General features: G+C 34.1%; 2 protein-coding genes across 2 annotated transcripts in view; one reads left to right on the top strand and one right to left on the bottom strand.

The window, feature by feature from the left end:
- Positions 1–350: 350 nt before the first annotated feature.
- The window catches only part of TMEM156 (transmembrane protein 156), a 55149-nt gene continuing 28178 nt past the window's right edge, over positions 351–27321 (top strand). The window contains exons 1-2 of the mRNA XM_082464324.1: positions 351–3510; positions 26946–27215. Of these exons, the coding sequence (XP_082320450.1) occupies positions 3423–3510; positions 26946–27215 (358 nt within the window). The 5' untranslated portion in view covers positions 351–3422. The remainder of the gene's footprint in view (positions 3511–26945; positions 27216–27321) is intronic.
- Positions 22456–27321, bottom strand: part of FAM114A1 (family with sequence similarity 114 member A1) — a 124083-nt gene continuing 119217 nt past the window's right edge. Inside the window, exon 14 of the mRNA XM_082464251.1 lies at positions 22456–22749. Coding sequence (XP_082320377.1) covers positions 22696–22749 — 54 coding nt within the window. The 3' untranslated portion in view covers positions 22456–22695. The remainder of the gene's footprint in view (positions 22750–27321) is intronic.

A 27321-nucleotide genomic window follows, 5' to 3' on the forward strand; every position in this document is an offset into this window, starting at 1 on the left:
GGCAATTCACAAGAGAAGAAATTCAAATTGCCAGTAAATATGGAATATGTTCAGACCCACTAGCAATCAGAGAAACACAAATTAAAACAAGTTTTGGGTTTTTTTCCCCTTTCAAATTGACAAAGGTTAAAAGGATAAAATGGCCAGTGCTGAAGTTTGGTGATACAAGGGCACCCTCATCCACTGTGGGTAGAGTATATGTTGACACAGCTTTGCTGGGAGACAGTTATCTGTATGAATTAAGAACTCCAAAAATCTTTATGCTGTTTGTCTTCATAATTCTACTCTATAATCAGACTTGCACAAAGATATATGCATATGACTATTCACATTGTGGTACATATAAAAAAATTTTAATGACAAATGGAGTATGCTTAAATAAATTTTGATCTAGCTATGAACCATTAAAAGTCAAATAGTCTTTATTTTATTTATTTTATTTTTTTAACATCTTTATTGGAGTATAATTGCTTTACAATGGTGTGTTAGTTTCTGCTGTATAACAAAGTGAATCAGCTATACATATGCATACATCCCCATATCTCCTCCCTCTTGGGTCTGCCTCCCACCCTCCCTATCCCACCCCTCTAAGTGGTCACAAAGCACCGAGCTGATCTCCCTGTGCTATGCGGCTGCTTCCCACTAGCTATCTATTTTACATCAAATAGCCTTTAGAAATAACTTATTCTGTAGAGTTTTCATGTTTGGCTGACAGAGAGGTGATGGTACAGAAATATGAAAGAAAGGAGAGCACAGATGCAAGGGGGGACATCTAAAGAGGAGTGTCCTTTACCCTTACGCACTTCTCAGGCTCTGGGAGTCTCCTGGACTTCTCACAGTACCTTAGGGTAAATATTCACATTAAATTCTAACAGTAACTCAGAGTCACACACTTAAAGGTTTAGAGCTTACTACATCTCTGGCCTTCAAAGCCACAAATAACATTGTTAAACAAAGTTTCTTACACACCACTAGATGTTTACCTACTTATTTGTTTCTCACTTTTCTGCTGCTTCAGTTCTACCTTCAAATTAAAATTAAAAGTTAAATTAAATCGAGAGTTGGCACAACCTATATTTATTTATTTCTAAGGCACTATCATTTTAAGTTGGATTACCTACAAGAAACTGCAGCCTAATTCTTAAATTTTAGTGATTGGTGGTGTTTAAAATGCAAATATTTAATGACATACTTTATGTGGCAATGTCAGTAATAAAACATTTTAGTGGATGAATTATGGCAGTCAGAAAAAGCAAGATACTTCAGCTCTTTTCACCCTTGCTATTGAATCTTGGAGGGTTTGACCCAAGGGATACTTGGAACTTCTTGTTGGCTATTGTTCTGCTAACACTTTAAGCTGTTAGTAACGGTAAGCAGAAAGAGCAAAAGTATTTATGAAAATTAAATTAAAATATAATAGAACAATCGAGGACAATAAAAGATTCTTGAAATATCTGAAGGAATATCACAATTTTCTCATGATTTGCTAAACCAGAGATGATACACTGGTATCCGGCAAAGGGATTATAGGCCAGGTATGAGACACTGATCTACATCCTCAGAGCAGCCAGGCAGTGGCCTGGGACTAAGGGACCCTGGACTGGTCTCCTGACATCCACCATCTGTACAGCACCAGAGAAGCCAGCTGCTGAGAACATGGAGCAGCCCATTATTGACAAAGGACCCATGGAGCCACTAGGGGAGTTTATCTTCTAGGTGTTCAGGAATAAGTTTAGCAGCCTGAGTTCATATTGGGGAGAAGGGAGTAGCAAGGAAAGAAGCAGATCTATAAGAAATACTATCACACAAACAAAAAAACTCACAAATCCATAAAATTTAATATCGACAAAAAAATTAATAAATGAACCAAAGCTTTGTCGTTCATAGAAAAGGACAGGTACTAACAAAAGTAGTTTCAGTAAAATCAAAATTAAAGGGGAAAAATATAGAAGTGGTTTAACTGCTCTTATAAGAAAATTCATCCAGGAATTAAACTGACTTAATAGTGCTATGTCAAGTAAATACTTTCTTGATCAATTTTATCGCCATTGGTAAAGTTATGGATGGAATGTTTGTATTCATAAATAAGAGTTAGAATGTCTGAGGGAATCAAAACAGGGTCAAAATGGGGAGTAGAGGGTCCACGGACCACTTAGTGATACCTCTAAGAATTAAGGAACAGGGTTTCCCATCCATCCTTACCAGAATCTCTACTGAAGACACTGCCTGACCTGTAATCCAATATATCTCAGTCCAGTAATTGGTGCAGGCCATAACTCTCATCAATTCCTCTCTTCCTTTGAATGATCCTTGATGCTGGTCATAAAATAAGTCCTATGTTTGAAGTCATACACCCATTTTGACTGTTCTTAGACTCAAGTCCTAAGGTCCATGATTCCTATTTGTCCAACAAATTGTTGCACCCAATCAGAAGAAAAGACAGTTAATTCATATTCACAATATATTCACAGGATGACCTTTGTTCCCTGTTTCCTACCCCCAGCTCACCCATGGTTCCATAAAGCCCAGGGCTGAGTGGGTAAAGAACAAGAAATAGGATAAATGGAAATGGATGGGTGGTGGGGGTACAAGAGGGAATGAGCAGGGAGAAAAGATTGGACATATCTGATACCATTTTTTTTTTTAAACCAGAGAACAAGAACAATGGAATAAAAATACTTGTTTGCACATATTCTATATTCACCATGAATTTTGCCTGCCCTTCATTTATATTCTAAGACAATGCATTTTATTTCACTGGAATTTTTGTAATGGATCTTTTTTTGAAACGGGAACTGAAAATGTGGATTCTGTAACAATAATCCCTGTATTTATAGGTATAATGATAATAAGTCCCATTCTATTGCTTTTATACAGTGTAGTAAAGTAGAGCCAAAATTTTACATGTCTTTTTAATTTATCCTTACATTTGTACTGTTTACTGTCTTCTAGACATATTGTTTTCTGAACACCAAAATCCAGGACAATGCACGTAAAAGTGGGTCAATAATCACTTAATAAGTAAATGAATGAATGATGTTCTTACAACCTGGACATGACTGATATTCATCATTTCATTTTTGGTGAGTATATTGTGGGTTTATATTTACTCACACAGATTGGTTAAGTGTAGGAAAATAGCTTCAAATTTAGATGAAAACAAGACCTCTTTACTTCCTGAGATCATTTCTTTATTCTTTCTTGTTTAGAAGATAGTTTGAAAGTGCTTTTTAGAAGATACTTTTCTTAGTGGAAAGTGACTCAAAAATGAAGAAGTCTCAGTTCAAGGCCTCCTTTTTATAAAAAAGGAAGTGAGTATGAGGTAAACTGTATAAACAAAGTACCGCAGAGATGAAACTTAAACCAGGAAGAAACATGCCATCAATGTACTTGATGAGAACACATGTGTCATGTGAAGAGACATGACCAATACAGCCGTCCTTAAATTACTTTTGGCCATAGTGATCACGTTCATTTTAATTTTGCCAGAATATTTCAAGACACCAAACGGTGAGTATTTAATTACAATCTATTTTTTCTTTTTTAATTTTAAAAAATTATGTCAGCTAATGGTTACAGGAAAGGCCTTTTTTTTGAATACATGTTGTGTGGGCTGAAGTTCTATGTCCGAAAAGCTAATAAAATGCGATTGCAATTTTAGTTGACTGTTATATAGTACAGTAATCTTACAGTACTTAAGTATTGTTTTTATGCATTTGTTTTATTTTAAAATAGAAGACATATGATTTGCATTATGCTCTTTGACTTACAATGGTATTAAAAAACCTTTCCAATGTTTCTAGTGTTAATAATTACTTGCTATATATGCATAATAGCTTATTATAACATTTCGCCCCAGAATTTTTTCAACTATTTTATTATTTTTAGAATTTGAAAAATTTCCTCCAATTTAAAAGATAATAACTGCTCCTCCCAAAAGCATCTACATACTTTTCCCTTCTACTGAACTATTTTCTGAGGACAAATTCCCAGGAATAAGATTGCTATATCTAAGAATATACATGGATACATTAGATAGATACAGATGTGTATGTGTGTGCACACACACGTGTGTATACTCTTACCATTTATTATTTCCAAAATGTCTTTACCAGTTTACAGTGGTAGTACTTAAGTATTGTAGCATACAATAATGAAATGAAAAAATGAAAAGAAATACTTGAAATCTGTATTCTAGCTTTCAAACACTGAGTTTACAATAATCTCATCATATGATTTTGCTCTTTGAAAGTTTCCTTCAAAACAGTTTTAAGTATGCTTTTACATTCTGGAATTATTTTATAAAGAAAGTAACATTTACTATGTTAAAAATGCTTGAATTCCCTCTATCACAACTACTTCATGCACATCACTTACTGTCACTTTATGGAAATGTATTTAGATTTTTTTCAAAATACTATTAAGATAAGATGGGTGCAAATTTAAGCAGGTGTATGCCTGTGCATATTTGCAACTAGAGAAAAATGGAACAAAATTAGTTTTGTGTATATTTCAGAAAATTGTGATATTGCTGAAACCTAGGGTAGGAAAATAAACAGATGTAAATTTAAACTATGTTTATGTGTCAGTAAAAGATTTGAAAATATATTAGTGTGATTGTTTGAATGGCAATTGTGCTCCCTAGCATTTTATAAGAAGAAAAAGTAAAAAGAAAATGCTGTGTTCTATCATTTAAAAGTTATCATATGAATTTGATTAAAATCAGAGAAAAGCTTATATTTGATGACTTTTTGCAATGATTATTTATCATTGCATATACATAATACTAAGTGGCCAGATGAAAATACTTTTGCTAATAACATTTGGTGACATATTGCAATGATTATTTAATATTGCATATACATGATGTGAAGTAGCAGATAAAATTTTTTTGATAAATAAATACTATGAATGTCCATTTTGTGAATAATTGAATTTTTCAAATTACTCTTGGTTTTCTGGCATTATGTTGCTTAGATTAAGCAATCATAGTCTATATTTTAATTCTTGATTTCACTGAGTGAAAATATAAAAGGAATAGTTAGAATTGGAATGGAGATAACCTATTTCAATTTTTAAGCTATTGTGGGCTGAGGGGTAGCTCGTTTAATAGCTGTCTAAGGTAGGTCAGATAGATGTATCTAGCACCTCCAAAGAAAATCAGGTTGGATCTAATGAAAACCAGGTAATCAGTCTAAAAGATTTAATGATCTATTTGCTAAGTATTGGTTAGTGTTTTGTGAGAACTGGTGACTACAAGAGCATGTTAAAAGTTTTTCTTTTTGGGGCAGATGTCTCGACAATAATCAACCATCATTGATAATGATTTTGTACTCTTAGGTTCTTAACTGATTACAATAGCTTCCAATACTACCTTTACTGCCTCCTAAAATTTAAAATACCCATTTCTCTTTTCTTTGTCCAAGAGCAACGTAGATATTTCCTCCAACTCTTTTTAGAGTGATAGATTTATTTGAGAATTTTGTTTCAAAGGAACTCTCCTTGGAACCAACAAACAAAACTGTTTGAAAACCACCATTTTGTCCTAATATCATTTTGTGGTAGAAGGAATTTTGCACAGAGCTGCCATAAATGAAAAGTTGATTCTTAGGCAAAATGTTTTACACATGCAATAGTGTAATAATAATGCTTTATATTTTATAATGGTTTATGGGTCACCAGGAGCAAGTTTATATAGCCTCATTTTATACAGTTCGAAATTGATTAAACTAAGGGCACATAATTGTTTTGTCTTTTTTAAAAATAATTTTTAATCACAATAAGAGTTGCCTTATGAAATGAGTTGACTTGTTACCTGATGTATTTCATAGAATAAAATATCTAGTAAGATTATTTAGATGATAAGATAAAAGAGTTCCTGAAGTGCTAAAATTAACCTTGAGAGTTTCCCACATAGTCTTACCCATTCTGTCAGTTAGTTGTGTCTTTTTTCCATTCTTATATTCTATTCACTTTAATTTCTAAGATAAATATTATTAAATGATTTTTACTTGTAAATTATTTATTGATACACTGTCTTTAACATGTCGAATGAATTCAAAAGGAATCTTAATGAGGAATAATGTATTCACCAGGTTTAATAGATTTGATTTCAAAATAATAAATCCTCTGAAGGCCTAAGTTAAAAATAGAGCACTGTGTTTGATCATTCTTCATCAAGAATGTATCTGAATAATCATTACACAGAATATTCAATTATTATAATTACATAGTATAAGCTATTTAGTCTAACTTTAGCAAAGAAGGGGAACTTCTTTAATGGTGTTTGGGACTTTTAATGACTTTGCATTGGTTTGCACTGGCAAGATAGCTTATTCTAGCTTTCAGTTTATTGGAAAGGCAGCTTATACTAAGACACAGTAGTTAATATAACGGTTTCATACTCTTATACTGTATTAGATAATAGAGATATAAAAGGGTATGGATATATTTTTATTCAGAGCTTCTTGAAATTAAGGGAGCTGGGTTGTTCCAAATAAGAGATGTTTTACCAACCTGGTTTAGGTGGACTTACAGTGTTTAAGAGAGAGAGAGAGAGACTTGGTTAACTCATATAAATCTCAGTGATCTTTTATTTATTTATTCTTTCACTTATGAATAGTGTCTAACTGTACTAGGAACCCAAGGCTACAAAAATGAAGGCAATTCTTCCTTCAAAAAGTTTTCAGTCAAGGGGAGGACTGACTGGTAAATAATTAAATACAATACTGTAATTATGAAAATAGCAACATTAAAAAGATGCAATGGGAACATAAAAGTTGCTTCCAGTCCTGTCTGGGGGAGGATGTTTCTTCCATTTTCATTCACAAAGAGAAATAATTGTCAGAGTTCTAATGATCACCTAATATTTCTCCTTAGCTACTTGCAGGAGCACTTTCTAAAAGAAGCAATTGTTATTGATTTTCAAATAAAATATACTCATATTTATATCTCAGAAATTCTTGAAGCCAGAAATTTTAGTGAGTTATGTGAGTATATTCCTGACTGTGGTGACGAGGACCAGGAATAGCACAGATGAAAACACCTCATACCTAATTTCATCTAGCTGTTTTGACTTCCTGTCTTACTTTTAAGAGCCAAACTGACATACACTATGTTTACCAGCTTTCATTTCCCTTCCACTTCACACTTTCTGATGGAAATGGCTGTATAGTGAGCAGTGAAGTGGAAGAAAACAAAGGATAAAGGAACCTCAAATACTTACAAACTATAGGATAAACCCTGAAGTATATGAGCGTATGTACATATTACTTATATCTGTATTATAAAGACCAGTGTAATCAGGGTAACTGCAATCAATTTGAGAAATTCTTATCTTAGTTCTCAAAAAATGGGCACTTTATTTTCTTATTGGCTGATGCATTAATAATTTAATCAGTAATCCCCAATCAGGTTTGGGATATAGTCATGACTATTAAAAAAATTTTTTTTAAATTTAACAAATATTTATAATACATATGCAGGTACTATATACCAAGTACTTTTACATATAATAACTCATTTTAACTCATTAAATATTTCAACTCATTAATGGTGAAGCATCAGTCTCAAGGGAGACTATTCTGAAAATCTACAGGAAGAAGGAATAAGCCTAGATGGATAAATTTGCTTTTTTTTAAGATTTTATTTCTTACTGAATTTTCTGAATCATTATAGTTTTAAAATGGCTACTAATGGACATGGTATTTTTACATATATATCTTAGACATACGTACTGGCAAAAAAAATACTGCTGGAAATAATGCTTTTCACTGCTTTGGCAGAATTGGCCTTATTCTCTCATAGGCGAGGTTACAATACCAATAACCCTTGCTTGGGAAGCTTTCTCACTACATGTCTCATTCATTTGCATTGGTAGATAAATGTTCTCTCGGAATATCTTTTTTGTTTTTATAGAAAAAATGGCTTTCTCTAAAACATTAATATGGTAATGTATATTCCCCTTATACCGCTCTGTTTCTTTCCTCCATAGCACTTACCACCTATATTATTGACTTATTTATTGTTTATATTTTTTGTTGCCTGATTTCTCCAAATAGAACGTGAGCTCAATGAAAATGAGGTTTTTTTGTCTGTTTTGTTCATATTTCAAGCACTTAGGACGTACCCGCCACATTAGAAGGCACTCAATTTGTGCTTAAGTGAAATTTCTGAGTCATATTGTAAAGGAAATAAAAAATATTATAAAGGAAATAAAAAAGAAAATGCTTTCTGGAAGGAAGCATTTCCCATCAGACCCTCACAACCATCTTTTAATTTAGGTAGGCCAGGCGTTATTATCCTCATCTTACATTTTTGAAACATAAAATTTCACCACAAACCTAGAACTTTTAGGTTGTGCAGCCTCTGAAATTTATTTCACAGAATCTTTTACTTAAAAGATATGCATCACTTTACCCTGAATCATTTACCTACCATTTTTTTCCCCAATGGAGAATTTCACAGTGTGCATTTACTTTCCTTGTTTTGACAAATAAAACCAGCAGTCTCTTTCTTATGTCCCAAACCTGCCATTCATATACTGCGACCATAGGTTAAAAGTGATCCCAAACCTTGCCCCTTCCTCCTAGGAAATATTTTATATTGTCTTTCCCAAATGATCTCTGAATAAATCCATACTCTCTCTAGACTGCCCTGTTCCTAATCTGCTTAACACCATGGATGTATCATCCATACACAACATGATATTTTTTCACCCTTTCCCGCTCAATATTACTAGAGAAGCTTCAACTATTGTACTCAAATGGAAATATAATTGAGTTTTTGCTATTGAAATTGATACTCTTTTGAGTCTATGCCAGTTGTTAAAGAAACAGACCTGTGACCAAAGGAAAGCAATATATATTAACTAACGTCTTTGTAAATTAGGCAGCTAAGCCATGAACTTCTATCCTCGCAACCAATATGCATATTTTAATTGTTGTGGAATAGAAATTTATCATGGCATATCTTTTATGCAGCTTATGTGGTTAGAGGCAAGAATTTTTTAATTAAAAATTTTAAATTTAAGTATAATTGAGTTACCATATTATATTAGTTTCAGGTGTACAACATAGTGATTTGATATCTTTATATATTACAAAATGATTGCCACAATAAGTCTAGTTACCATCTGTCACCATACAAAGTTTTTACATATTATTGATTATATTCCCTATGCTGGACATTACATCCCTGAGAGTTATTTATTTTATAACTGGAAGTTTGTACCTCTTAATCTCCCTCATCTATTTCACTCTTCCCCTCACCCCTCTCCCCTCTAACAACTACCAGTTTGTTCTGTATGAGTCTGTTTCTGTTTTGATATGTTTGTTTTGTTTTTAGATTCCACATATAAGTGAAATAATACAGTATTTGTCTTTCTCTGTCTGACTGATTTTACTTATATAATACCCTCTAGGTCCATCCATGTTGTCACAACTGTCAAGATTTCGTTATTTTCTATGGCTGAGCAATATTCCATTGTATATACAATTGACCCTTAAACAACACAGTTGTTAGGGGTGCTGACCCTCCTTAAAGTAAAAAATCCATGCGTAACTTATAATTGGCCCTCCAAACACGTAGTTCCTCCACACCCACCGTTCTGCATCTACAGATTCAGCCAACTGTGGATCTTGTAGTACTGTAGTATTTACTATTGAAAAAAATCCATGTAGAAGTTTGGACCCATGCAGTTCCAAACCTGTGTTGTTCAAGGGTCAACTGTGTATACCACATATTGTTCATCTATTCATCTGTCAATGGATACTTAGGTTGCTTCCATATGTTGGCTATTGTAAATAATGCTGCAATGAATATAGGGATGCATATATCTTTTCAAATTAGTGTTTTTGTTTTCTTTGGAAAAATACCCAGAAATGGAATTGCTGGATCATATGATAGTTCTATTTTTACTTTTTGAGTAACCTCCATACTATTTTCCATAGCAGCTGCACCAGTTTACATTCCCACCAGTAGTGCACAAGGCTATCCTTTTCTTCACATTCTTGCCAACACTTATTTGTTGTATTTTTATAACAGCCATTCTGACAGGTGTGTGGTGGTATCTTATTGTGATTTTGATTTGCATTTACCTGATGATTAGTCATGTTGAGCATCTTTTCATGTGTATGTTGGCCATCTGTATGTCTTCTTTGGAAAATGTTATTTGGGTCCTTGGCCCATTTTTAATTTAGTTGTTGGATTTTTTGATGTTGAATTGTATGAGCTCTTTGTGATATTAACCCCTTATCAGATACACTGTTTGCAAGTATCTTCTCTCATTCAGTAGGCAGCCTTTTCATTTTGCTGATATTTTCCTTCACTGTGCAAAAGCTTTTTAGTTTGACATAGTCCTGTTTGTTTATTTTTGCTTTGGCTTCCCTTGCCTGAGGAGACAGATCCAAAAATATTAATAAGACCAATATCAAAGAACTTACTGCCTATGTTTTCTTCTGGAAGATTTATGGTTTTAGGTCTTACATTTGTCTTTAATCCATTTTCAGTTCATTTTTGTATATGGTGTGAGAAAGTACTCCAGTTCGATTGTTTTGCATGTATCGGTCCAGTTTTTCCAACACTATTTATTGAAGAGGCTGTCTTTTCCTCATTGCGTATTCTTGCCTCCTTTGTCATAGATTAATTGACCATTTAAGTGTGGGTTTATTTCTGGGCTCTCTATTCTGTTCCATTGATCTATGTATCTGTTTTTGTGCCAGTAATACTCTTTGGTTACTGTAGCTTTATAGTATAATCTGAAATCAGGGAGTGTGATACCTCAAGCTTTTCTTGTTTAAGATTTTTTTTTTTTTTTAAACTATCCGGGGTCTTTGTGGTGCCATACAAATTTTAGAATTATTTGTTCTAGCTCTGTGAAAAATGCCATCCTTGCATCTCTGGGATAAATCCCACTTGATCATGGTGTATGATCCTTTTAATGTATTGTTGAATTTGGTTTGCTAATATTTTCAGTGATATTGGCCTATAATTTTCTTTTTGTGTTTGGTGGTGTCTTTATCTGGTTTTGGTATCAGAGTGATGCCATCCTTGTAGAATGAGTTTGGAAGCACTCCTTCCCTTTAAATTTTTTGAAATTCTTTAAGTTGGATAGGTATTAACTCTTTTTAAATGTTGGGTGGACTTTACCTGCAAAGCTCTCTGGTCCTGGACTATCGTTTCTTGGGAGTTTTAAAATTACTGATTCAATTTCATTATTGCTAATCAGTCTGTTCATACTTTCTATTTCTTCCTGATTTGGTCCTGGGAGATTAAACGTTTCTAGGAATTTATCCATTTCTCTAGGTTGTCCTTTTTATTGGTATATAATTGTTTGTACTAATCTCTTATGATCCCTCTGTATTACTGTGATGTTGGTTGTAACTTCTATTTCATTTCTGATTTTATTTATTTGGGCTCTCTCTCCTTTTCTCTCTCTCTCTTTTTAAAATTTTATTTATTTATTTATTTATTTTTGGCTGCGTTGGGTCTTCGTTACTGTGTGCAGGCTTTCTCTAGTTGCGGCGAGCAGGGGCTGCTTTTCGTTGCGATGTGAGGGCTTCTTATTGAGGTGGCTTCTCTTGTCACAGAGCATGGGCTCTAGGCACGCAGTCTCAGTAGTTGTGGTGCACGGGCTTAGCTGCTCCGCGGCATGTGGGATCTTCCCGGACCAGGGCTTGAACCCATGTCTCCTGCATTGGCAGATGGATTCTTAACCACTGCGTCACCAGGGAAGCTCTCCTTTTCTCTTGATAGTCTGGTGAAAGGGTCATCAATTTTGTTTATCTTTTCCAAGAACCAGCTCTTAGTTTCATTGATCTTTTCTGTTTTTTCTTTTTCCAGTCTCAATTTCATTTATTTCTGCTCTGATCTTTATGATTTTTTCCTTCTGCTAACTTTGTCTTCCTTTTCTGGTTCCTTTAGGTGTAAGGTTAGATTGTTTACTTATTTTTCTTGTTTCCTGAGGTAAGCTTATATCGCTATAAACTTTCCTTTTAGAACTGCTTTTGCTGCACCCCATAGATTTTGGATTGTTGTGTTTCCATTTTCATTTGTCCAGGTATTTTTTGATTTCCTCTTTAATTTCTTCAGTGACCCATTGGGCACTTAGTGGCATATTGTTTGGCCTCCATGTGTTTGTGTTTTTTGCAGTTTTTTTCTTGTAGTTGATTTCTAGTCTCATACTGTTGTAGTCAGAAAAGATGCTTGATAAGATTTCAATCTTCTTAAATTTACTGAGACTTGTGTTGTGGCCTAGCAAGAGTTCTATCTTAGAGAACATTTTATGTTCACTTGAAGAGAATGTGTATTCTGCTGCTTTTCTATGGAATGTTTTATGTATATCTATTAAGTCTATCTGCTCTAATCTGTTGGCCAGTGTTTCCTTATTGATATTATGCCTGGATGATCTGTCCATTGATGTAAGTGCAGCGTTAAAAGTCCCTCACTGTTATATTATGACATAGTATGAGTGTGTTTCATGTTTGGTAATTGCAATCATTGTTGCTTTTGTTGTGGTCATCCATGTACAATGCTTGGTGTCAGTCTATTTATCTCTTGTAAAAATAAAATACAGTGTGTGTGTGTGAAAAAAAAAAAAAGTCCCTCACTGTTGTTGTGTTACTGTCAATTTCTCTCTTTACATTTGTTAATATGTGCTTTATGTACTTAGGTGCTCTTATGTTGGGTGCATATATGCTTAGAGTTGTTTTACCTTCTTGGATTGATCCCATTATCATTACATAATGTTCTTCTCTGGCTCTTGTTATAGTCTGTTTTGAAGTCTATTTTGTCTTATATAATTATTGCTACCTCAGTTTTTTTTTTCATTTGCGTGGAGCATTCTTTTCCATCCCCTCACTTTCAGTCTGCGTGTGTCTGTAGATCTGAAGTGAGTTTCTTGTAGGCAGCATGTATATGAGTTTTGTTTTTGTATGCATTCAGCCATGTAATATCTTTTGATTGGCGTATTTAGTCCACTTAAATTTAAAGTAATTATTGATAGGTATGTACTTACTGACATTTTGTTAATTGTTTTGGGGTTGTTTTAGAGTCCTTTTTTGTTCCTTTCCTCTTCTTTTGTTCTCTTCTCCTGTGATTTGATGATTATCTTTAGTGTTATGTTTGAGTTCCTTTTTCGTTTTTTGTGTGAGTATCTATTATAGATTTTTGGTTTGTAGTTACCAAGAGGTATATATGACAACCTATAATACATGTAATTGTTTTAAGTTGATGATCTGTTATGTTTGCATGTATTATAATAACCCTGCATTTTTACTATCCCCCAAATGTTTAATGCCTTTGACATCATATTTTACATTTTTTTGTTTTGTGTATCCCTTAACTACTTACTGTAGATATAGATGATTACTACTTTTGTTTTTTAACCATCATAATATAAGTGGTTGATCTACTGTTTGCTTTCACCAATGAGATTTTTCCTTTTGTAACTTCATATTTCTAGTTGTGGTCTTTCTTTTCCACTTAGAGAAGTCCCTTTAATATTTCTTGTAAAGCCAGTTTAGTGGTTCTGAACTCTTAGCTTCTGCTTATCTGTAAAACTCTTTATCTTTCCTACAAATCTGAATGATAGCCTTGCAGGATAGAGTGTTCTTGGTTGTAGGTTTTTTTCCTTTCATCATTTTGTATATATCCCTTCTGGCCTGCAAAGTTTCTGCTGAAGTCAGCTGAGAGTTTTATGGGTGTTTCCTTATACGTAACTAGTTGCTTTTCCCTTGCTGATTTTAAGATTCTCTTTATCTTTAATTTTTGCCATTTTAATTATAATGTGTCTTGGTGTGGACCACTTTGGGTTCATCTTATTTGGGATTTTCTGTACTTCTTGAACCTGGATGTCTATTTCCTTTCCCAGGTTAGGAAATTTTTTAACTATTATGTCTTCAAATAAATTATCTGCACATTTCTCTCTTTCTCTTCTCCTGGGATCCCTATAATGCAAATATTAGTATGTTTGAAGTTGAAAAAAATTCCTTTTTCTGTTCAACTTGGATGATTTCCACTACTTTGTCTCCTAGTTTGCTAATCTGTTTCTCCGTATCATCTAATCTATTGTTGATTCCTTCTAGTGTGTTTTTTATTTCAGTTATTGTATTCTTTAGCTTTTGGATTCTTCTTTATATTTTCTCTTTGTTAAACCTCTCACTGTGTTCATTTATTCTTCTGAGTTCATTGAGCATCTTTTTTTTTTTTTTAATTTATTTTTTTGGCTGTGTTGGGTCTTCGTTTCTGTGCGAGGGCTTTCTCTAGTTGTGGCAAGCGGGGGCCACTCTTCATCGCGGTGCGCGGGCCTCTCACTGTCGCGGCCTCTCTTGTTGCAGAGCACAGGCTCCAGACGCACAGGCTCAGTAATTGTGGCTCACGGGCCTAGTTGCTCCGCGGCATGTGGGATCTTCCCAGACCAGAGCTCGAACCCGTGTCCCCTGAATTGGCAGGCAGATTCTCAACCACTGCGCCACCAGGGAAGCCCCACTGAGCATCTTTATGATCATTGCCCTGAATTCTTTATTGGGTAGATTGCTTATCTCAACTTCACTTAGTTCTTTTGGGATTTTGTCTTTTTCCTTTGTTTGGAACATACTCCTCTGTCTCCGGATTTTACCCAGTTCTCTGTGTTTATTTATATGTATTTGTTAGGCCATTTACATTTCCCAACCTTGGAGAAGTGGCCTTATGTAGGAGAAGTCTCATGGGGCCCAACAGAACACTCCTTCATAGTCACTGGAGCTATATGCTCTAGGGGTACTTCCTACTTGGCTGTGTGGGCCCTTCTGTTGTTTTGGGGCCAACTACTGTTTGCACTCTGGTAGGCGGGGCTGGCCCCTGGCTGGTTGGCTGCTAGACTCTGCTTGTGTGGTGGCTGCTGGCCAGCTGGTGGAGCCAGGTCCTGGTGTAGCTGGCTGTGGGGCCTGCGGGGGCCTGGTGCTAGTGGCTGGCCTGCTAGTGGGTGGGTAAGCCCCTGATGCTAATAGGCTGGAGGGAGGACTCCAAAATGGCATTTTCCAGCACCTGTGTTCTTGTGGTAGAATGAGCTCCCAAGAATGGCTGCCACCAGCATCTATGTCCACAAGCAAGAATCCCAGGTGCTTCCCACGTCGCTGGGAGGCTCTCCAGGATCAGCCTGACCCAGGCTTCTTTCAAATTACTACTTCTGTGCTGAGGCTTGGGGGGTGTGAGATTTTCAGTGGTGTCTCTGTTTCCTACAGCCCTCTGACTCTCCCATATGTAAACCCCTCTGGCCTTCAAAACCAAGTGTTCTGGGGGGCTCATGTTTTTGGTGCAGAACCCCTGGGCTAAGGAGCCCAAAGTGGGTCTCAAACCCCTTGCTCCTTGGCGAGAACCTTTGCAGTTGTGATTATGCTCCCATTTGTGGGCCACCTACCTGGAGGCATGGTCTTGACTGTACCACGTCTCTGCTCCTCCTTCCCATCTAATTGTGCTTTCTTCTCTATATCTTTAGTTGTGAAAAATCTTTTCTGTTAGTCTTCAGGTTGTTCTCATTGATAGTTGACCTATAAATATTTGTAATTTTCGTGTGCTCATGGGAGGATGTGAGCTCAAGATCTTCCTACTCTGCCATCTTGTCTACACCTCTGGCAGCTAATATTTTTAAATTGCTGAATTTAGCTACAGAATATCCAGTAATGATGAAAGATCTTTAGAAACAATTGGCTACGTTTTGTTCAGTTTGACTATGTTTTTAAAGACATAATTTACATACAATAAAATGGAAAGGTCTTAAGTGTTCAGTTTCATGAATTTTCACAGTTGTATGCACCTATCTATCACCCCATACAAGGTACAGATTGTCATCACTCTCAGGAAGATTCCTTCTGCTCTTTCTGATCAAATCTCCTTCCAACCCCAAGGCAACTTTCTGGCCTAGCTCACCATAGTTTAGTTTTGTCCCTTCTTATACTTGGTTTTTTTAAAAAAATATATTTATTTATTTATTTATTTGGTTGCACCAGGTCTTAATTGCAGCATGCGGGATCTAGTGCCCTGACCAGAGGATTGAACCCAGGCCCCCTGCACTGGGAGCGTGGAGTCTTAACCACTGGATCACCAGCGAAGTCCCTTATACTTTGTATAAATGGAATAATCACAAAGTATCTACTTTTGGTCTGGCTTCTTTAGCTTAGTATAATGTTTCTGAGATTCATCCATGTTATTGAGTGTATCAGTAGTTCCCTTCTGTTTATTGTCAAGTAGCCCATTGTCCAAATACACTACAATTGTCCTTTCAACCACTGGGTTGTTTCCAGTTTTTGGCTATTATAAAAATGCGGTTATGAACATTCTTCTACAAATCTTTGTATAAATATATGTCTTCATTTCACTGGATAACCATCTAGTAGTGAAATAGCTGAGTATATTTAATTTTATAAGAAATCACCAAATGCTTCTCCAAAGGAGTTGTACTCACTATATCTCATGGTAAGATTTATCTTCTCTGGTTTATATCTAATATATTGGAGCAATAACACTTAGAATATATACATTGTCTAAAATAATCCATGCTTCCTTAGAGTTCCCTGACAACTGATTAACAGAGGAATAACCTAGGTATTGGGAAAATATGACATAAAGTAGTTTCTGGAGCTCCTATTGTGGGCCAAACAATGAAGATTTTATTATAAATTCTCACTTACTTTTGAAGGTCAACAGATAGATGAGACTTCTGTTCTTGCAGTCATACTTTGAAAAACACTTCTGGCACAAAATATCTAAAAATACAAGATAAAACATATTAAAAACATTAAAAATACATAGTTGAACCGATCAGAAAATTTAAAAACTCCTTAATGATGGAAAATGACTAGAAATTACAAATCTAGGTGGAAAAGCAAGAGTGAAGAAATTGGTCACCTCAGGAGTATCTACCAATTCCTGGTGACTAGAGTCTCAGTTTCATTGGGCCATACATGGGCAGGACATGTAAGTCTGGGACCCAAAAGATGATATGCTCCATGAAAGAGTAATCAAGGAAAATAACCTGTTGGTTTGTAAGTAAATTTTGTAAGGAAAAAATTCCTTTGAGAGTCTGTGAACACAAGATGGTCATAATTTGTATACTGAGGGTCATTGTCTATGAAGTGTGAAAAGCCCAATCCAAAAATTTAATTTAAACTGATTTTGGATTAATGGTGCCATTAGACATCAAGTAGAGGCAAACACAATCCTCTCTGGAGGAAAATACCTTCAAACCAGATCTCAGATATTCCTGAATAAAATTCTAAGGAACATGAGCTACTATCAAAAATCATAAAACATATTAAGACTCCAGTTGACAAGAGTCAACAGAAACAACAAATATAATCAGATCTTTAAAGAATTCAGATATCAGAATTATGAGATATAAAATATAAAATAAGTATTTAATTGGTTTCAATACATTAAAAGTGGTATCAAAATGTATGATTAAGAAACAAGATTATTGGGGCTTCCCTGGTGGTGCAGTGATTGAGAATCTGCCTGCTAATGCAGGGGACACGGGTTCGAGCCCTGGTCTGGGAAGATCCCACATGCCGTGGAGCAACTAGGCCCGTGAGCCACAACTACTGAGCCTGCGTGTCTGGAGCCTGTGCTCCACAACAAGAGAGGCCACGATAGTGAGAGGCCCACGCACCGCGATGAAGAGTGGCCCCCGCTTGCCACAACTAGAGAAAGCCCTCACACAGAAATGAAGACCCAACGCAGCCAAAAAAAAAAAAAAAAAAAGCCAATACTATATGATTCCACTTCTATAGTATTTAAAAAAAAAAAAATAGAAACAAGATTATTAAATATAACCAGGCAGATTTGAAAAAGAACCCTACTAGAAATTCTAATTATGAAAATATAATAATTTGAAGTAGAAACACAAGGAATGCAATAAATAGATTAGATGCAACTGAATAATGAATTAATGAAGTGGAATACAGATCTAAGGAAATTACTTAGAACACATTTCAGAGAACCAAAGAAATAGAAAATGTGAAACAGAGTTGAATTAGAAATAGCTCTCCATGGGAGAACAAAGGGAGATATTTCTAATTAAAACTATGAAAGAAGAGAAGAGACAGAATGGGGAAAATGTTTGTAGAGATGTGGCTGATAATTTTACAGAAGCAATGAAGGACTCAAATCCTCAGATTCAGGAAACCCAATAAATTCTAGATAGAATAAATAAAAAGAAATTCTGTAGAACATGAAATCTAAAGAGATCTTAAAAGTAACCAGAGATAAAGGCAGATTGTCTTCAAAGGAACAATAATTAGGCTGAGAACTCACTTCTTGAAAGCAACAATGAAAATCAGAAGGCACTGGAATAATGTCTGCTAAGTGCTGGGGCAAAATTATTGTCAATCTAGAATTGGTGAGATATATATCTTCAGATGAACAAAAACAGGGAGTGTATAATCAGCAGATCCTCAGTGAAGGAACTGCTAGAGAATTACTTTCAGGAGAAAGAATATAATCCTAGGAGAAAAGACAGAGATGCAAGAAGAAATGGCAGGAAAAGAACCCTCAACAACAATTATAAACATATGAGTAAATACAAATAAATCTTGAAAATATTACTGTATAAAACAAAATTAACTACTAATTTGTGTGTCAATGAAAAAACAAGGTAGAACTAAAATGTTGTACAAAAATAGCATTTAGGTCAGGAAGGATGTGATCAGAGTTAAAGTATTCTAAGATCCTTATATTGTTTGAAAGAGGGTAACATTATTGATTGGCTTTAGACTTGTTAAGGATGCATGTTAAAAATTACTAAAATAATAGAAATATAGTGTCTAACCTGCAAATAACTAAAGGGAAAAACAATGAAATTTAAAAAATCATTAAATCAATAGATAGCAAGAAAGGTAATAGGGAAAGTGGTAAAAATAGAAAGCACTAAATAATATGATGGAGTAAAATCCAAATACATCAATGATCTCAGTAAGTGTAAGTAGGCAAATCTATCCAGGTAAAGAGACAAAAAATTATCAGGTTAAATTTTAAAAATTTCAGCAATGTGACATTTAAATGAGATGCACCTAAAGCATTAGAATATGAGAAAGATAAAAATAAAAGGATGAGAAAAATATAAGGAGCAAATAGTAACTGAAGAAAGCACGTATCACTGTCTTAATATAAGATTTTAAGATCAAAGTCATTATTAGCAATAAAGAAGGTCAATATGTATGGAAAAGGGTTCACTTCACAAAAATATCTATCAGTTCTAAATTTGTATGCCCCTAATGAGATAGCTTAAAAGAGACATTTATAAATTCATTATTAGAGTGGGAGATTTTAAACATGATCCTCCAGTATAAACTATAATCAGACAGATAATAAGAATACAGATGATTCAAACAATTTATATAACTTGTTTTATCTAATGACATATTTAGAATACTGAACTCAACATCTGGAAATACATATTATTTTTGGGCACTTATGAAACATTAGTACAAATTCACCACATACTAGGTTATGAAAGTAAGTAAGCCTCAATAAATTTCAAACAATCTTTAATATATATCTGACTAAATGCAATTAAGCTAGAATCTAGTAACAAAAAGAAAACTAAAAACAATGTATTTGGAAATGTAAAAAGTTCACTTCTGAATAACCCATGGATGAGAAGAAATCATAATGGAAATTAGAAAATGGTAAAAATTAATGATAATAAAATAACATCTATTAAAACTTGTGGGATATTATAAAAATGGCAGGTATTTAGAAGAAAATTTATAGCTTTAAATACTTATATGTAAGATGTCAGAAGAAAGACAGTGAGATAAACCCAAGGAAAGTAGAAGGCAGGAAATAATAAAGACAAAAGCAAAAGTCAATGAAATTAAAAGATACAATAGAAAGGATCAATAAAGTCAAAAGTTGGTTCTTTGGAAAGACTAATTAAATGGACACACTTCTGGAATGACTGATGTATTAGTTTCTTATGGCCACTGTACAAATGACCACAAACAGTAGCTTCAAACAGCACAAATATATTATCTTACAGCCTGTAAGAAGTCCAGCAGAGTTCTCACTGAGCTAAAATCAAGGTGTTAGTAGGGTTACATTCATTTCAGAGGCTCTAGGAAAGAATACATTTATTTTCTTGTCTTTTCCAGCTTCTGGAAGCTGCCTGCTTTCCTTGGCTTGTGGCTTCCTTCGATCTTCAAAGCCAGGGATGGCCTGTTGAGTTTTTCTCCCATCTGACACATGTATGATTACATTATGCCCACCCAGATAATCCAGGATAACTTCCTTATTTTAAGAACAGTTCATTAGCAACTTGAATTCCATCTTTTGCCTTAATTCCTCTTTGCCATGTAATATAACATATTCACAGGTTCTGGAAATTAGGATACGGACATCTTAGGGAGGCCATTATTCTGCCTACTAAAACTGAATAATCAAAAAAGAGAAGGCACAAGTAACAAATGTTAGGAATGAAAAAGGGACATAGAAATTTAAAATATAATGAGATTATTATGAATAACTTTAAGTCAATAAATTTAAAATATAAAGACACATTTTTAGAAAAATATAACTTACCAAAACTTACTTGGGAAGAAATGGAAAACCCAAGAATCGTACAGCAATAAAGAAAATTGAACCAGTGGTTTAATTTTCCTGAAAAAGCACTAGGTTCAGATGCTTTTATATGCAAGTTCTGTCAAACTTTCAAGAAATGGATTGAACAGATAAATGCAATTTTGTTATTATTTATTTATTTATTTATTTATTTATTTATTTATTTATTTTAACATCTTTATTGGAGTATGATTGCTTTACATTGTTGTGTTAGTTTCTGCTGTATAACAAAGTGAATCAGCTATATGTATACATATATCCCCATATCCCCTCCCTCTTGCATCTCCCTCCCACCGTCCCTATCCCACCCCTCTAGGTGGTCACAAAGCACCGAGCTGATCTCCCCATGCAATGCATAAGCGCAATTTTATAATAAACCTTCTTAGAAAATAGAAAAAGGGGAACATTTTCCAATTTATTTTTAAGGCTAGTATATCTTAGTATCCAAACCCAACAAAGACAAAAAGGAAAACTTTACAGGCCAATCTCATTTATAAATATAGGTAAAAAACATTTAAACAAAACATTAAGAATCTGATTGCAGCAATGTATAAAAATGATCAAATTAGATTTATTCCTGGAATGCAAGATTGAGTTAGCATTAGAAAATCTAATAATGTAATTTACTGTATTAACTGATTAAAGAAGAAAGACTATATAATCATCTCAATAGTTGTTGAAAGAGCATTCAATTATATTCAACAGCCCTTATAATTAAAAACTCTTAGCAAACTAGGAATAGAAGAGAACTTCCTTAAAGTGAAACGGGATGTCTAAAAATGATTATACATCATTCTCAGCGTTGAACATCATAAGCGTGCAGGAGCAAGCAAGGATGTCCTCTCTCAACACCTCTATCATGGTACTGGAGGTCCTAGTCAGTGCATTAAGACAAGCAAAAGAAATAAATGGTATAAGGATTGAAAAGCAAGAGATAAAGGTGTCATTATCTGCAGTCAACATGCATATCTGCATAGAAAACTCAAAAGATTTATAGGAAAAATTAAAATTAATAAGGAAGTTTACAAAGTGGTAAAAAATAAAATTGATATCCAAGAGTCAACTGTATTTCCATGTACCAGTAATAAACAGAAAACATATTTCTTGGAAGATACTATTGGCAATAGCAACAAACAATAAGGTAGCCAGGAGGAAATCTAACAAAAGATATATGGGACCATAATGGTGAAAATTTGGAAACTTTATTAAAAGATATCAAAGAATACCTATATAGAGAGAAAGAAAGGAATAAATGAGTGATAAGAGAAACTCAGTAGCATATCTTTTTTCTCCAACTGATTTTGAGATTCAAGTCAGAATCACAACTGGGTTCTTCACTGAACTTAGTAAGCTGATTCTAAAATGTATTGGAAAGAGCAAAGGGCCAAGAATCGCTAAGATGTTCCTAAAGAAAACGAACAAGGTGAGGAGATTTTTCCTATCAGATATAAGAGCTTTACAGAGCAAAAGTAATTAAGTCAGTAACATATCTTTGCCAAGATAGAAAAATGGACTGATGGAACAAAATTGAGAACCCGGAAACACAGTCATACATACATGGATACTTTGATAGATTATAGAGATGTCATTACAGATAGTGGAAAAGATAGACTACTTAATAATTGGTAGTACAATTGATTGTCACATGTGGGAGAAACTAATCTGGTTTCCTACTTCATACTGTACACAATACCAGATAGATTAAGAACTTAAACATAAAAGGCAAAACTTCCAAACTTTTAGAAGACCATGTGGGTGAAGATCTTTTTAAAGGAGAAAGATTCTTTTTTTTATAAATTTATTTATTTATTTATTTTATTTTTGGCTGCGTTGGGTCTTCGTTGCTTCGCGCGGGTTTTTCTCTAGTTGCCGCAAGTGGGGGCTACTCTTCGTTGCAGTGCGTGGGCTTCTTATTGCAGTGGCTTCTCTCGTGGTGGAGCATGTGCTCTAGGTGCGCGGGCTTCAGTAGTTGTGGCACACAGGCTCAGTAGTTGTGGCTCACGGGCTCTAGAGCGCAGGCTCAATAGTTGTGGTGCATGGGCTTAGCTCCTCTGCGGCATGTGGGATCTTCACGGACCAGGGCTCGAACCCATCTCCCCTGCATTAGCAGGTGATTCCTAACCACTGTGCCACCAGGGAAGTCCAGGAGAAGAATTTCTTAAACAAGACACAAAGCACAAATTGTAAAGAAAATGATTGATAAATTCAATACATTCAAGTTAAGAGCTTCCTTTAACTAAAGGGTCATAAAGAAAATGAATGGACAAGGTACAAACTGTGAGAAGATATCTTGATAAAAAATGTAAAGAACTTCTTAAAATTTTAAAAAGGAAAGTTAAAAACTACTAAACATTAATAAGAAAAAGACAAACAACCTACCGGAAAAATGGAAAAATAGAAAAAGTAGGGAAAACCAGGAAAATACACTTTTAAACCATGATGAGATTCTATTTAACAGTCACTGAATTGTCAAAACTTGTAAAGTGCTGGCCAAGATATGCATCAATGGGAAACTTTTATACACTGCAGGTGGGAGATTAAATTGGTCCAACTGCTTTGTACAATGATTTGGCATTTTCTAGTAAAATCAAAGATGTGCATACTGAATACCCAGCAATTTCATTCAATATGTATGCTAGAGAAACTACTGTATTTGTGTATCAGGAGACATGTTCATGAATATTCATAGTAGCGCTATTGTAAAATAAGTTTTATTGAGATATAATTTACATATAATAAAATGCTGCCATTTTTAAGTGTAAAGTTTGAGGTTTGACAAATGTTTACAGCAATGTAACTATCAACACAATCAAGATATACAACTTTCCAATACCTCCAAAATGACTCTCTTTCTCCTTTGCAGAAGAACCCTTCTCCCACTATCAATATAGTTTTCAATTTTCTACAACTTCATATGAATGGAATCACATTAGTATATAGTCACCTGTGTTTGGCTTCTTTCCTTTGGCATAATGCATTTGAGATTCATCCGTGTTGTTGTTTGTATCAGCATTTTCTTCCTTTTTGTTGCTGAGTAGTATTTCATTCTATGGATATGTCAGGAATTGTTTACATATTCACTAGTTGTTGGACTTTTGGATTGTTTCCAGTTCTTGGTTATTATAAATTTTAAAGGTGCCATGAAAATTCATGTACAGGTATTTGTGTGGACATATGTTTTTATTTCTCTTTTGTAAACTCCTAGGAGTAGAATTGTTGGGTCACGTGCTAAGTATATGTTTAACTTAAAGAAAATAAAAATGTTTTCGAAAGTGGTTGTACTATTTTACATTCCTACCAACAATGTATGAGAGTTATGGTTCATAGCAATATTATCCAGAGCAGCAAAAATAGAAACAACCCAAATGCTCACTGTCAGAAGAATGGATATATAAATTGTAGTATATTCATTCAAAATGTACCACAAATAATTAACTACAGCCATGTGTAGCAACACAACTAAAACATATTCAGTAAAAAAATCAAGTCATAGATGAATACCTACAATATAGTCCATATATATGTATACAGTAGGCTAATGCAACAAAATTCAATGTGGTGCTTAACCTCTGGGAAAGAAGGAGTATGTAGGGGCAGGGAGGGATAGGGTGCTTCAGAGATGTTGCTAGTATTCTATTTCTTAATCTGTGTGATAGATACATGGGTGTTCGTTTATTTTTATTATTCTTTAATTGGAACAATACATTTAATATATGCTTGTATATGATATATGTTTACAATAAAAGTTAAAAAAGAAAATAAAGACAGCTTAACCTTACTCTTTGGTTTTCTTTAAAAAGAAAAAATCATTGACTTGGGCATTTGTCCTATACTGTAACTTATTTTCCTAATTCTACTTAGTATTCTATATCCTTATCTTGAAAGATTGCAGTCTTAGTACTGGAGTAATTCTGGAATCATTTCTATCTCTGGGAGTGAGAATTTAGATGTCTGACTCTCAGCAATATTAATGGCAGTAGTTAAATTCATATATCCTTGTTTATGCAGATGAGAATACAGCCCAGCTGATAACAAAAATGATTGAGTAGACTTCATTTATTTCTTAAAATTATACTGGGGAAGGGTATGTCCTGTATTTCTTTCTTTCCTAATTGAATTATTTAAAACTAAGATTTAAAAACCATCATAAAATGACCTCATAGCCAAATATAAAGGATATATCTCAACAATTCTAGAAAGCCAAGTTTGTCACTTATTGGATAAGAAGACTGCAATATTGACAGTAAAAATTTCTCTATCTCCCTTCTAGGTCATAACATAAGAATATAAATTCAAGAAGTTGAAAATTTCATAAGATGAAAAATGCCAGTGAGAAAAATGGAAAGATGGCAAGAAATAAGTTTTTCATGTGTTTAGTAATACAAAAAAATCTACAGATTATAGATTTCTATCAAATGGTACATTCCTACCTTCTTTTTGGGACATTATTATTGAAGACAATTTTTTTAAAAATTAGTTTTAATTTGATTACAACTTTGTTTACAAATATATTGAGACATTAAAAAATTGTGTATTTGACTAAAATACAATCTCCACCTCCCAAAACTTTTATAGCAACTCAAGTATGAAATGTGTTTATAGCTGGAAATTACATGTGAATTATTACAGAAGCAATTTCAAATGTAGAGGGCTGGTAAATGAACCTTTAATTTGTTAAATAAAAAAAATATAATCATCAGTAACGAAACAATTATGAAATTACTATCAAAGTACAAATTCAACAAGTAAAAAATGTGCTTTAATATCAATCAATAGTTTGATTTTCCTTTATGTTTGAATCAAGATGTATGACTAGGAGTAATCATTCTTAAAAATGAAGTAATTATTTCATTGTGCTCCACATTATTTAGAAAATTTAAAAAATATATTTTGCCCCATATGATTATGAGAAATGGTAACGAAAGCCACATAAATGTGGAACTGAGCTTGTCAGCTATTTTCTCATGCTAGGAAATGACTGTCAAACTGAGAATATCTGAAAGAGAGGTTATCTATTCCTTAGTTTATCATTACTGCTACATAGGGATTCCCAATTTTCATATGGTGAGCTTTAATTACTCATGTGGATTAAATCTTACATAATCCTATCTTAAATAAAGGATGAATTTAAAATTTTTACTTTGGAATATGGGTTTGCATTTTAATAATATACATTTGAACAATTTTCAAAAATATTTTCATATATATCACTTGATGCTACTATAACCCCACAAGGTTAGCAGGATCTTGTTATTATCTCTATTTTGCTAATGAGAAAATGAGACTTGTGGAGACAAAGTAAGTTATTCAGGTATCTTGGCTAATAACAGCTTTAGCACTAGAGTCTTTGTCTTTTGCTTTGAACTCAGTCTTCCTTCTATTATGCCATTATTTCCAAATCTGATATTTGTCTTCAGACCAAAATAAAAATTATGATGCCATCCGATTAAATTTCAAGTAGGTTGAATAATGGTCACCCAAATATATCAGGCGTTAATCCCTGGGAACCTATAAATGTTACCTTATAGGGAAAAAGGGTCTCTACACACGTGATTAAGTTAAGGATCTTGAGATGGGGAGATTATCCTGAGCCTTATCCTGGTGGGACCTAAATCTAATCACAAGTGTCCTTATAAGAGAGAGGCAGAGGGAGATTTGACACAGACAGAAGAGTAGAAGATGGAGATACAGAGGAGAAGGTAATGTGACCATGGAAGCAGAGATTGGAGTGATGTGGTCACAAGCCAAAGAATGCCAACAGGTCCCAAAATTTGGAAGAGGTGCAAGGTCTTCAGAGGGAGTGTGGTCTTGGGGACGCCTCGGTTTCAGACCAGTAATACTGGCATTGAACTTCTGGCCTTCAGGACTGTAAAAGAATAAATTTCTCTTGTTTTAAGCCACCAAGATTGTAGTAGTTTGTTACAGCAGCCCTCAGAAACTAATACAGAGATACTGTTCAAGTTTTCCATTCCCTATTCAACTCCATGCAATTCACTTGAGCCTCTATTTGGGAACAGATGGATTCAGAGGAAACTAAGGTTTGTCCATTAAAACTTTCCTAGAAAAGAGAATGGTTACAATGCTAGGGTTTCAAAGAACTTCTCAGCAGGACTTTTCTTCTCTGAAAATTAATAGGGAATGTTGACAAATTTTTAAAAAGAAATATTTAAATGGACTAGATATTGTTAATTCATGTGAAAACAAAGTCTTGTCAGTGATAAACAGAAACATACTGAATCTGCCTAAGAAAAACTGGGAGCTTATTGTGTATTCATTTGAATGCCAAAACCTCAAAATTTTACAGTAAAGAAAGTTGTTTTTTGTTTTGTTTTGTTTTGTTTTTTCCTTTATAGGAAACACGTTGGAGCTATCATGCCTGGAAGTATGTTTACAACCTAATTTCACCTATTCATTCTCCTCTTTAAATTTTTCTTTCGTGACTTTTCTGCAACCAATAAGAGAAACTCAGACTATTATGGGAATCTTTGTAAATCACTCCAGTTTTCAAAACTTCACCAGGATTTGCCAAGACATCACAAGTGAATTTAAAACGTGCTCCTCATGTTTGGCTTGTGAGTCCAAAGGAAACATGGATTTTATTTCTCAGGAACAAACATCAAAAGGTAAATGCAAAAGAAAAGTGAGAATTAAAATTATCAAGGATAAATAACCTTATTCTGTTAAAAAATATTAATAATACATCCCAATTTTAAGTCTAGTGGCCCTGGA

This window comes from Balaenoptera physalus (assembly GCF_965194825.1).
Source record: "Balaenoptera physalus genome assembly, chromosome: 5".
NCBI lineage: Eukaryota > Metazoa > Chordata > Mammalia > Artiodactyla > Balaenopteridae > Balaenoptera > Balaenoptera physalus.